Source organism: Thunnus thynnus, chromosome 13, assembly GCF_963924715.1.
Source record: "Thunnus thynnus chromosome 13, fThuThy2.1, whole genome shotgun sequence".
NCBI lineage: Eukaryota > Metazoa > Chordata > Actinopteri > Scombriformes > Scombridae > Thunnus > Thunnus thynnus.
Genome location: NC_089529.1, coordinates 12,382,163 through 12,394,291, shown reverse-complemented (window position 1 = coordinate 12,394,291; position 12,129 = coordinate 12,382,163). Strand labels below are relative to the sequence as shown.

Below are 12,129 nucleotides of genomic sequence, written 5' to 3'. Positions count from 1 at the left end.
CGTCTCCAACATACTGGGGGCATGCGCTCAGAGAAATGTTGGTTGTCTTGCTTATTTGAAATACCTGTTCACATTCATGTCGCGACTGTGTCAGACAGGTGTTGATTGATTGATAAGTGTTTCTTAACCTGATTGTTTTTGTCTCATTTTTAAATATATCTGTAATTGACTGCTAACAGATAACACAGAGAAACTCTAAACATAAGACAAAACAACAAAAACAGATAAAATAGAACATAACATGAAACAGTAGATTAATATGGGTATCAGGGTGACATTAGTTGGGTTAAATTGTTTTACACAGATCCCAAGTCAAGAGTTAGGATTAGTGGTAGTTGTTAAGTTTTTTAGTCATTGGAGGGGAGATGCATTGTCACAAGTTTTATTTAAATGGCCCTATTTCCAGGCAACATATTGTTATTATTTAATTTCTGCACTTATGAAATGCACACAAATGGCTCATTTTCAGGATTCAAAATTGATGAAGGAAAATCAGAGGCAATAGTGTCTCTTATTTGGTCGTTATTATTTGGAGGAATAGAACAGGGCTGCAACTAATGATTATTTTCATTATTGATTAATCTGACGATTATTTTCTTTATCAATCGATCAATCATTAATGAAAAAAGGACATTCCCAATTTCTCAGAACACATGAAGATGTCTTCAGTTCAGTTCAGTTCAGCTTATTTTGTCTGACTAACAGTCCAATACCTTAAGATCTTAAGTTTACCGTCATATATGACAAAGTAAAACAGCATATTATCACATTTAAGAAGCTGGAACCTTTGGAAATGTATGGATTGGATAATGTAGCCTAAATATATGTAAAATATGTTACTTTCAAATAATGTTTTCACTGCCCATAGCACAGGTACCCTGATGCAGTGTATCTGTGGAGGTTTGATAGAGCTGTTGTTTGCTGCCAGTGACTCAATGATTATTTCACTACAGCTGAAACTTCTATTTGTTCCTGTATCCATGGATGTGCCATGGTGTTTTGGTTGAAGAGGCTAACTCTGTGTTGTTGCAATTAAAGACTGGAGAGTGTGTGTGCCTCCCTGTGTTTATTTCTAGGTGTTGTGATCTGTGTGAAGTGATACACTGTGGAAGGATGCAGAGAAAAGAGGAAATAATTGATTGCTGATCTTTTCTCTGGGGTGGCAACATTCTTCTAATTTCAAAGTCTTTGACATTTCCAAAGGTTAAATACATAACTTACAGTACTTTGTTATGACTGAACCTGGAATTTGGGGAGTAAAATACTTCTGAATAGTTTGGTTCACAGAAGGCAACAGTGGTTTTCTGCATCTGGTGGCAGAAACATTACTTAATATGAAACATGTTAAAGCAAACTAATATTTAGTCATTATTGAAAATCCATCTATTTCATTCTCTATTTTGATGTTTAAATACACTATTTCATTCTGGATCACTTTTTAAGGAAAAATATAAGAATTATAAGGTAATTTCAAGTGAAGAAAGTACACAGGAAATGAAGAAAAACTATATTTTGCATACTTTTTTTTGCACCATTCATGCACCAATTTTCGCATAGTTAAACACACAAAGACATATGATGCAAGCATGTGAGACTGGATCAGGATTGTTCCTGTCCTCAAGTTTAAACCACTTTTTTACATAAAAGTAGGATTTTGGCTTCTTGCAGCAATATTCTGGACATTCAAAATTTAATTCCTTCATTTTTTGGTGGCAATAAACAATGTTATATATTCCTATGATCTGTTAATAAAAATCTAACCATGTAATATAATATCTATTGTACATCATTTAAATCTAATATTGATGTTGAATATATATTTATATGACATACATAAACACATGCACACACACACAAATACACACACTCAGAGAGAAAGTTCTATTCTGACATCACATCTAATTGTGATTGTGACCTGTCATAGAACATTTTTATTCACCAACTGTAGAATCCAGCACTTCAGTCACTTGTAGATTGAGCTGAGAGAAAGTTCTCAAAGTGGTTTCTCCTTGTTGACAGTTTAGTGGTGTTTTTCTAATTCTCATGGATAATCGCAAGACATCGAACATGTTCCATCGATTCTGGAAGTGGGCACAGAGGAAGTGCAATGATGATGATGTAAGTAACCAACTCTACAAATCTCTGACTTTCCTCTGTTATTGTCTGAAAGTTTTCCATGGATGCATACAGAGCAGTTGATTGCTCTAAAATGTTGAAGAATTATCATCTTGTCAAGAACTGAGTCAAACTAGATGAACTCAGTGGTTATTCCTGATTTACTCAATTATATTATTGTTTTTTGTTGTTTTTTTTGCAGCAAACTGGGAGCCAAAGAAGACAGGTAGACCCTGATGGCTTCACCAGTGAGTCCAGGATCCTGGACACACAGAGGGCTAGGAGGGATGCATTGATTGAACATGCAGAAAGGCTGTGCAATATGGAGAAAGCACGTAATGATGCTGTTCTGGAGAGACTGGGACTCTCCAGACAAGACGTCACCCAGCCTTCACCTCCACCACCAGCTGCTTGCAGAGGGAACCCAAAATCCTCTCTGCATCGAAGAGGGAGACTCAGCCCTCTTCGAAATGCACCTCGCCTGAACGCAGAGCATCTCAACAGGCACCAGAGGAGTCCTGAAAGTCTGGATGAGGAGGACACCTTCTGGGATGAGGTGCTTCTTGGAAGTCAGATGGCTGTCCATGCTTTTAAAGAGGCTCAAATGGCAGACAGAGACCAAAGCCCAACTGCTTCCATCAGTTCTGTGTACAGCCTCAGCTCAGTAGATACTCACACTCCCAGTGAGCTGAGGGAGCTTTCTCTGATGGGAAACCCTGTTGAGGTGACGCCATTGAGACCTACTCCTCCTCCTCCTCGAACGACCCCTCTAACCAGAAGAAGAGTGAGTCGTCTCCCTGTGCCTTCCTTTGCAGCAGGTCAGTACTGTCAAGAAAGACTGTTGTTTTTTCTCTCAGGTTGAAAAACAGATATGGAAACATAGGTAATGATTTGAATATAGTTAAGTGGTAGTAATTTGAGTGATTTTTTTTTGTTCATTTCAACAGGTAAGGAGGCTACAAAGAAAGTTGAGGCTATCGTGGAAAGTCTAGAGCGCTTCCAACTCAGCTCCATCCTTTCACCTCGACCCCCAGCGACAGCTAAGAAGATCCCTGCGGTGGTCAAAACGGCTGCCAGGAAGATCCCTGCAGTGGTGCCAGCAGTTGCCAAGAAGACCTGTGATCCTGCAGTGGAGCCAAATTCACAACCGCAGGGGTCTTCCACGATGGCGCCTTTGGCTCCAACCACTCGAAAAGGTCCTCAAAACAAAAAAAGAGGATCTCGACCTGGGAAAATTCTGCGCCCTGCAAAGGCTTTCAGTGGAACTGGTAAGTTCCTCTATACACATCTTGAATAACTATCAAGTTTTTGTAGAGTTATGGCACCTACAGGAAGTACAATACTTTGAATGAAAACAAAGGTGAGTAACGAACAAAGTTCTGTTTACCAGGCAAGAAGACCACCAGTGACTGCAGCCGCCAGACTGTGAAGGATGAGAAGGATGAGTTTCAGCCGTTGAGTAACCCTGTGGAGAGCCTGTCTCTCTCCTTCCAGCTGCTCTCCTCAGACGACTGGTAAGGTACAGACAGAGAACAGTCTGTTGTACCAGCTCACAGAATGCTTGATCTCATGTCAGTGTTACATTGCAACTTGATAGTTTGACATGAAATCTGTCTCTAAAGTTTTAGTTTTTAGTTTGCAATGCATCAATGTCCTCTGATAACAGCTATTTTATAGAACTTTAGTGTGCAGCCAGTAAACATTGTGAGCTGAAACTTGTATCAGTTGATGCAAAACTAACCATAAAGCATAAAATTACAGTTATTTATACTTTACTTTCAAACTGAGCAACATTTGCAGTAGTATTACGGGTATTTGTGTCGTTCCTGAAGTGATGTACATTGCTGTTAATTAATTCTTGTCATGTAAACATACAGGATGAAGAAAATGGAGGGCTTGAAGACACTTCGCGTTCTGGTGAGGCACCATCCGGAGACCCTGAAGACCAAACTCCACGAAGTGTGTTTGGTCCTCATAGAGGAGGTATTGTAGACACTTTCCTTTTTCGCTCATCTTTTTTTGTTCCATGAATTTATCATGTGTCTATGAATGTGCACAATGCTGATAATGTTTATTCCCACTATACAGGTGAAAAACCTGCGCTCTGCATTGTCCTGTGCGGCTATGAACACCTTAGGTGATCTATATCTTCATCTCCAAAAGATAATGGACCCTGAGGTGGAGCGAACAGGCCGGGCCTTGCTGTTGAAACTGGCACAAACCACAAATGCTTTTATTCATCAGCAGGCCAATCTTGCACTGGACGCCATGGTGGAAAATTGCAGCTATGGTCGGACTCTCAGCGCTCTGTTGAACACAGGGCTGAGGTAGGAGGAGAGAAGAAGTGCCATTTATTTTATTGGCAGAAGCATACTGATAAATGGAATTATATGAAACCTGGTCACTTGATGTGTTTGTCTCATATTCCCCTGTATTTGTCCTTCCTCAGCCACCTTTGTGTTGCAGTAAGAGGGAGCATGGCACAACACCTGCACCAGCTGGTTGATCACTGTGGAACAGCTCACATCTTCACATCAGGGAGAATCTTCACTGAGCGATTCTTCACTGCTGTCTCCAAGATGTTTGTGGATTGTGCACCAGAAGTGAGGTGGGTCATCAAATTTTATATATGTAGTTTACAAGATTACTCTTGTTTGTTCTTTTTGAGCATTCCACTAAATGAGAAATGTATTCCACTACAGGCATCATGGACAAATAATCCTGCAGGAACTGGTCCTCCACAAGGATTTTCTGAGCCTTTGGACAAAAATCGTCCCAGAAAAGGATCGACGTGCCCTGGACAAGATCTTAAAGGCCAAGAAGTAATAATGGAAGAGATCTGCAATATTGCAATATCTCATAGATATACATGAGATATTGCAATATTGCTATTCCATTATTACTAAGATCATATTTCTCCCATTAGCTTCCTGTAAAATCCAGAATTTAATGTAAAATCCTTCCCCTCACCTACAAAGCCCTTAATGGTCAGGCACCATTATACCTCTAAGAGCTCATAGTAGCCTATTACATAACATAACTAAGGGCTGGCCAGGCTAGCCTTGGACCAGCCCTTAGTTATGCTGCAATAACCCAACCGGTCAAAGCTAGACCTGCTCTATTTGAAAAGTGCCCTTAGACTTAACTTTTATTAACTTTATTATTATATAAATAAATAAATAAATATATAAATAATATATAAATAAAACTGAATTGAATTGAATTGAATTAATAAATGCCTCATGAACAAATTTGCTGTCTTTTCAATCATTTTTGAAAGATGGTTCATGAATTGCCTTAAAAAATAACTTGCAGTACTGAGAATACAGCACAAAACAAACACATACTTAAGCTTCTCTTTAAATTGTGAATCATTCAAGAAATTGTATATGGAATAAGGCCCAACAAAAGGGATAGGGTGTACATTTAACATGGAGTCATGCAAATATTGAAAATAAATGTTCATGAATATAAATTTTCATAAAGTTGCTCATGAAAATGCAAAAACATACTTTGACAGGAAAATAACTTTCTTATAAAGTAAAGGATATAACTCCCATGTGGTTTTAAAGTCATTTGATACAAATGTGAATGATGGAGTGAGAAATTTTCAGAATCAGGGAGATCATGGCAAAGTTGATTATTCTGAGGAAAAGCATTTAAAGGTTGTAGCACATGCAAATTTGATAACATGAGGTCAAAATCAGAGAATAATGGCCAGGGCACTACTGGTTTTAGAGAGAGGTGATATTAAGTGCTGCAAAATATTGAGTGTCCAACATTTCATAACAATTCAACAGAGAATCAGTCCATTACTGATACTCATTAATTACAGTCTAAAATAGTTGGTGATTAATCAATGAATCCGCAAGGATGAGAACACAATTACAGAAAAATAAAAGTACAACAAGTACAGACAAGCTGTGAGAAGAAGAAAACTAAAGCAACACATTTCAACTGCTCGGAAGAAGTGGCAACTGATACAATGATGATGACATTTATGATATAACGATAAAAATGATAAAGTATTCAAGCTACATAAAGGGACTTAAATATATGGTATATACAGACATGTAGATATCTGGTAGGGTTGCTACAGGGTCTGCTGCCATAGCTCCAAGTTAAATACAGTCCAAAGATACAGTCCAGACATGCAATGAAGAGAATGAACAAGCTATCTAAACAAACATTTCAGATTACACTTTCAAAATCACTGAGGAGAGTCAATAAAGAGCAGCAACAGTACTGAGACAGAGAAACAAAGGTTGTTTTGTCTTCAGGAAGTAGAGGGAAGAACATGAAAGAGGATACAGTAATAGTAAAACTGAAAAAATAGGACTTGATGTGCATGCAGGAAATACGTAGCAGAGAGGCTGGACATGCAGCTGAGAAAATATGCTCTAAAAGAAACATCTGTATTGAGTTATGGAGGGAGACGGCAAGGCACAAGATGATATTTATTTAACTACATATGTATTTTGTTGCCTGTTAATTGATAGGGTTAATGGAAAAGGAAAGGGGCATCATGAGCTAATTAACTCCAGAGGGTGGCAGTAATGCAACAACATGCACGCAGAAGAAGAAGAAGAAGAAGAAGAAGAAGAGCAGGAAGAAGGCGTCTCAAATCCCTGGCAGAAAGACTGAAACACATTGCCAGCCAGTGGCTACGTGCTCTCAAAGGGACAGCACTATGGAGATTTTTGCCCACAGTAATGTAAAGAAGGAGCTTTTCTGCGCTCTGTGCGCTGCTCTCCTGCTCCTCTCCACGGTGACATCTGCAGAAGAAAGCGCTCAGGTGAAGAACTCCCAGTGTCACAACTACGCGGGAGGACACGTCTATCCTGGAGAGGCTTTCCGTGTGCCTGTGTCCGACCATTCCCTTCACCTCAGTAAAGCCAAGAGTGAGTTCATAACCTGATTTTATCCATAAGTGGCAAGTTAGTATTTGCAGAGTGAAAGTGCGCAGTGATTTTCTTGTCTTAGACGCAGCGGCCGCAGCAGCTGCTGCAGCTCCAGCGTGGTGCTGTCAGGACAATAGAAACAAACTGTCAGGGTCTGTCTGCAGCTTGTGGTATAATCTGAGTGGTTGTGTCTTATGGTTTCATTCTCATGTGATAGTTTAAGAGGTTAAGGTCACTTACACATTAGGCCTAACTTTTAATCAGATGTTTTTTGTAGGACACGTCATTCTATGAAATTCATTGGATTGTGTTCCTCCCACCGCCCCTTCAGCACATGACTGTGTGTGGCATAGCACTAACACTGGCTAATACAGACATGTTATCACCAGGTGGTGGGACTTGTAAACTATTACTAGAGGTATTCATTAAACTCCATATAATATAGGCCATATAATGTATATGCCCTGTAAACAAATGCAAGTCTTTGAGGGCTCTGTTCCTCTGCAGTTTTTTCTCTGTTTGTCATGTGTCATCATAAGTTTTGAGACTTTACCCCATGCGTCTGTGCACCAGCAGCCACTGGCCCATGCTTACAGTGTGCTGCCCATTGTATTTGAGACAAACATAATGCAAACTGATGTAATGTGTACGATGTGGGAGAGGAAATGTCATATGGCATAGAGAACAACTGAAAATAGATTTATTGATCACAATCATAGTAGTAAAATGCTTATAAGCTAATTTGTTCTTCTCAAGGACTTGCAACACTGTAAAATGCTGACTTTTAAAAAAAAAAGTACAATGTTTCAAGCTATATGGGCTCATCTTCATCAGCTAGAGAGGCAACAAAAAGGCCTCTCTACCCGATGAATATTTTAAAAGAGAATACTCTACAGTGTTGTATCCGCAGGAAGCCGAAATTATCTACAAATATTTTGGATTCTTGACAAGACAGGATGTGCATGTGTTCTGCACAATGATTGTGAAATGCTTTGTCACCATCTCCATACACTGTGCGTAGGGCATTTATGTATAATACAATTGTGAAAAATAGAGAAGACAGTGAAAACACAGTAAATCTAGGCAAAAGAAAATAATGAAAACAAAGAGCTAACGTATGTACAGAGCAGTAAATAGTACAATACATGTAAGTGATTAAATAGTGGATATGGAACATATATATAGAATATGAAATGTTGATCAATATGGTTCATGCGAATGCAAAAAAACCTGAATATAAACATTGTAATGGATAAAAATAAAGACATAAGGTGAAAAATGAATAAATTAAAGTACCTCTGAGAATTATGTTAGATATGTACACTTAACAACCTTCTGGTCTCAAAACTTATTGGAGTTAAATAGGGCTGCAACTAATGATTATTTTTATTTTTGATTCATCTATTATTTTCTCGATTTAATCAATTAGTTGTTTGGTCTGTAAAATGTCAGGAAAAGGTGAAAAATGATGATCACTGTTTACCAAAGCCCAAGGTGACGTCCACAAATGTTGTTTTGTCCCGACCAACAATCCATAAACCAAAGATATTCAGTTAGTTTAGTATTGTAGAAGACTAACGAAACCAGAAAATACTCATATTTAAGAAGGTGGATCCAGAATTTTTTTTTTCTCCTATTTTGATGATCAAAAGTCTAAAGATGCTGAAGATTATCAATCTCAATATGGCATTTAAAAGCTTAAGCACTACTGTAATCTCCCATTTACCCCCCCCCCCCCTCGGCATTTTTTTTCTGAAATACATACTGTATGTCACATTCAGTGATTTGCAGTAATCTAAAGCATGAGATTTATATTCCAAATTACATATACAGTAAGAATTCCTGGTTTGATAAATCTTTATATTTTTCCTGCTACTCTTTCCAGTTTCAAAGCCGTCACCACACTGGGAAGGAACAGCTGTGATCAACGGTGAATTCAAGGAGCTGAAGCTGTCCGACTACAGAGGCAAATATCTGGTCTTTTTCTTCTATCCTCTGGACTTGTGAGTAACATCTGAGACCCACATTACATAACCACTTCATTTGAGTTCCTGGGACTGCTGCACAACAGAGTATATTCTTCTTTAAACATGTTTGTTGTGTCTTTTGCAGCACTTTTGTCTGCCCCACTGAGATCATTGCATTCAGTGATCGTGTGCATGAGTTTCAAGCCATCAACACAGAGGTTGTCGCCTGCTCAGTTGACTCCCAGTTTACCCACCTGGCCTGGTAAGACTGCTAAGCCCATTACACCCACAAAATGCTATCAGACTTAATAACAAATGTCAAGTAATCCAAATTCTTTTTGGATTTCAATAAATACATTTTAGGGATTCAGGAGGTGATTTATTTAATTTCTGAAGGGGTGGGGGCTTTTTTCTCTTTTTGGTTAGATCATTTTGTTCTCCAGACTTTTTTATGTATTATATAAAGAGGGTGAATTAATTTACTAAACACAACAGTACAGAGCTTTGTTTTTCTCACCTTTCTTATTTTTAACAGGATCAATACACCCAGGAAGCAGGGTGGACTTGGACAAATGAAAATCCCTCTGTTGTCTGACCTCACTCACCAGATTTCAAAAGACTATGGAGTCTACCTGGAGGACCAGGGACACACACTAAGGTACAGCTTCACTTTTACATTCCTGGACGTTATCAAAGTTTTGATTAACTTAATGGAACATGTCTTGTAATATAACACGTCTTGTAATATAACACTGACGCCAAACTGACGCCACGTCAGATTGGCGTCAGTGAAAAAAAGCAGGTAAGTGACAGGAGCAGCTGTGAAAAAAACTAGTTTGGGTGGGATGTTTGTTTTCCTATAGCAGTTAAAGGACCAGTGTGTATGATTTAGTGGCATCTAGTGGTGAGGTTGCAGATTGCAACCAACTGAACTCTCCCTCCCCTTCCAAGCATGTAGGAGAACCTACGATGGCGGTGAAACTCACAGAAGGCTCTCTCTAGAGCCAGTATTTGGTTTGTCTGTTCTGGGCTACTGTAGAAATATGGTGGTGCAACATGGCGGGCTCCGTGGAAGAGGACCCGCTCCCTATGTAGATATAAAGATAGATATATAAAGGGCTCATTCTAAGGTAACGAAAACACAATTCTTATTTTCAGGTGATTATAAACTAATTGAAACATACTTATGAATATTATATTCCATTTCTGCTGAGTCCGTTCCGCTAGATCCCACTAAATTCTACACACTGGACCTTAAATTCATTTTAATGAATTAATTTAATTCCTATGACTCACATTTGATGCTTCTACAAATGTGCTTCATAAGTCATAACTCACTGGGTATTTTAACAACCACATAGACGTTAACATTAAGTCCTGCATGTATCCAACTTGTCTGTCTCTCTCAGAGGACTCTTCATCATCGATGACAAAGGCATCCTGAGGCAGATCACTATGAACGATCTTCCTGTGGGACGATCTGTGGATGAGACTCTTCGGCTGGTCCAGGCCTTCCAGTACACTGACAAACACGGAGAAGGTACAAACATCTCATCTGCTGTCAATTTTAAAACACTCACACACCTAATTTGGCATTTTTGTTATTAATTAATGTTTTTTTTTTATATATAACTATAGTGACTAAGTGGCCTTTGTACTGTCTTGACGTATCTTTGAATGCAGATTTGAAGGCTAGTTGCCCTTTGTTAAAATTAATTAATGGCTAAGATAGAATAACGCAGCAGTACCTGCTAACTAATATCTGGTCAGTGGATTCTTTGTGTTTCTTAAAGTGCTGACTGGGATTATGTAATTTTTCACAGTGTGTCCAGCAGGATGGAAGCCAGGCAGTGACACAGTGAGTATCACTGGGGTTGTGATTAATCTGGATGCTTTGTCATTAACTAGTGTTGTCCTACAGCAGATAGAAATTCCCATATAGGGTACCATGTATGTATGTGCAAATTAGTGAATGATGTCTTAGGGTTAGGCCAGTATTTGTTAAAGCACCAGCTGTGTACAGCTCTTTAAACAGATTGAAAACTAGAAAATAAAGCAATAGCGGGCTAGTTTGTTGTCAGGGATCTACATCAGTCACAGTGTGGTTTAGAGCATATTCTACTATATTTCTATTGACTACTTTATTTCATTGTATCATTGGAACTATTTATTGTGCACTAATTTAATCAATTCTTTCCCACAGATCATTCCCGACCCTTCAGGCAAGCTGAAGTATTTTGATAAACTGAACTGATTTGCGTCTCTATTTTCTGAGTCTGTGAAATCCTCCACTTACTGACAGTTCAAATAAAATGTGTTTTCCTAATTTCTGTCTGTCTTTTCCTGATGATTCATCTGACTGAGTGACTACACAAAATGGCGGTTTTAGCTTAGTTTGTACATTTGTTTCAAGCTGAAAAAAGAGCTGAAAATTTCAACCTTTGCAGCACACTGAGAATGACCAGCTGTCACTGATGTAAAATTTACTCAGTGGCTGCCAGATTCTCACAAGCAACAGCTGATTACAAAATAGTGAAGAAAGAAATATGTGTTAATTATCACCAGAGATGTTACCATACTGCCACAGAGTCTGTTCTTGAATTTGCTAGAGTGCAAACATATGAATACAACAGGTTTTACATATCCTGTCTTATAAAATAGCTTCAGGTACTGCACATCATGTGGACAGCTTAGTTTGCATCGGGAGTGGTCTGAGTGCAACCAAATTCTAGCAAAGAGTAAGTGAGGAGTGTATTCTTAAATTTAACATCACCTCAGAGGGAGTTAAGCTAGTAAACAAAGCATCCGTGTTTTGTGCTAAATAATAAAGGAACAGTAAATTGAAAATGCCATAAAAATGCAACAGTGTGTGAAACATGTCCATGCTGAGGTTTCGCATGTGGAAACATTAACTGAAAGTTTCTGATTAATGACTTGGACAGCTTGTGGAGAAAATGGTATCAGAATTTTCTGCACCTGAATTAATGTATAGCTAAATGTTCAAGAGTGTATAAATACAGATGTAGTCACTTTGAAACTGCCTGCAAACAAGGAAAGGCATGACTGACTTACTGCACAAAACGGATATGCATGCAAAAGCATAAATGTCATGTTTATGAGGGAGGTTTGTGGTTTGTCCATAGCAG

General features: G+C 38.6%; 2 protein-coding genes across 2 annotated transcripts; both read left to right on the top strand.

Moving 5' to 3' along the window:
* The first annotated feature begins 1,932 nt into the window (after positions 1-1,932).
* Positions 1,933-5,551, top strand: LOC137195532 (uncharacterized). The gene is made up of 8 exons (XM_067607980.1): positions 1,933-2,118; positions 2,318-2,933; positions 3,063-3,383; positions 3,506-3,629; positions 3,993-4,098; positions 4,204-4,442; positions 4,565-4,723; positions 4,818-5,551. The coding sequence occupies exons 1-8, from the start codon at positions 2,044-2,046 to the stop codon at positions 4,939-4,941; spliced, it is 1,764 nt and encodes a 587-aa protein (XP_067464081.1). The 5' UTR covers positions 1,933-2,043; the 3' UTR covers positions 4,942-5,551.
* A 1,162-nt stretch (positions 5,552-6,713) lies between these two features.
* prdx4 (peroxiredoxin 4) lies at positions 6,714-11,309 on the top strand. Its single transcript, XM_067607982.1, has 7 exons — positions 6,714-7,016; positions 8,902-9,019; positions 9,129-9,245; positions 9,519-9,641; positions 10,393-10,523; positions 10,807-10,841; positions 11,187-11,309. The coding sequence occupies exons 1-7, from the start codon at positions 6,806-6,808 to the stop codon at positions 11,235-11,237; spliced, it is 786 nt and encodes a 261-aa protein (XP_067464083.1). The 5' UTR covers positions 6,714-6,805; the 3' UTR covers positions 11,238-11,309.
* The last annotated feature ends 820 nt before the right edge of the window (positions 11,310-12,129 follow it).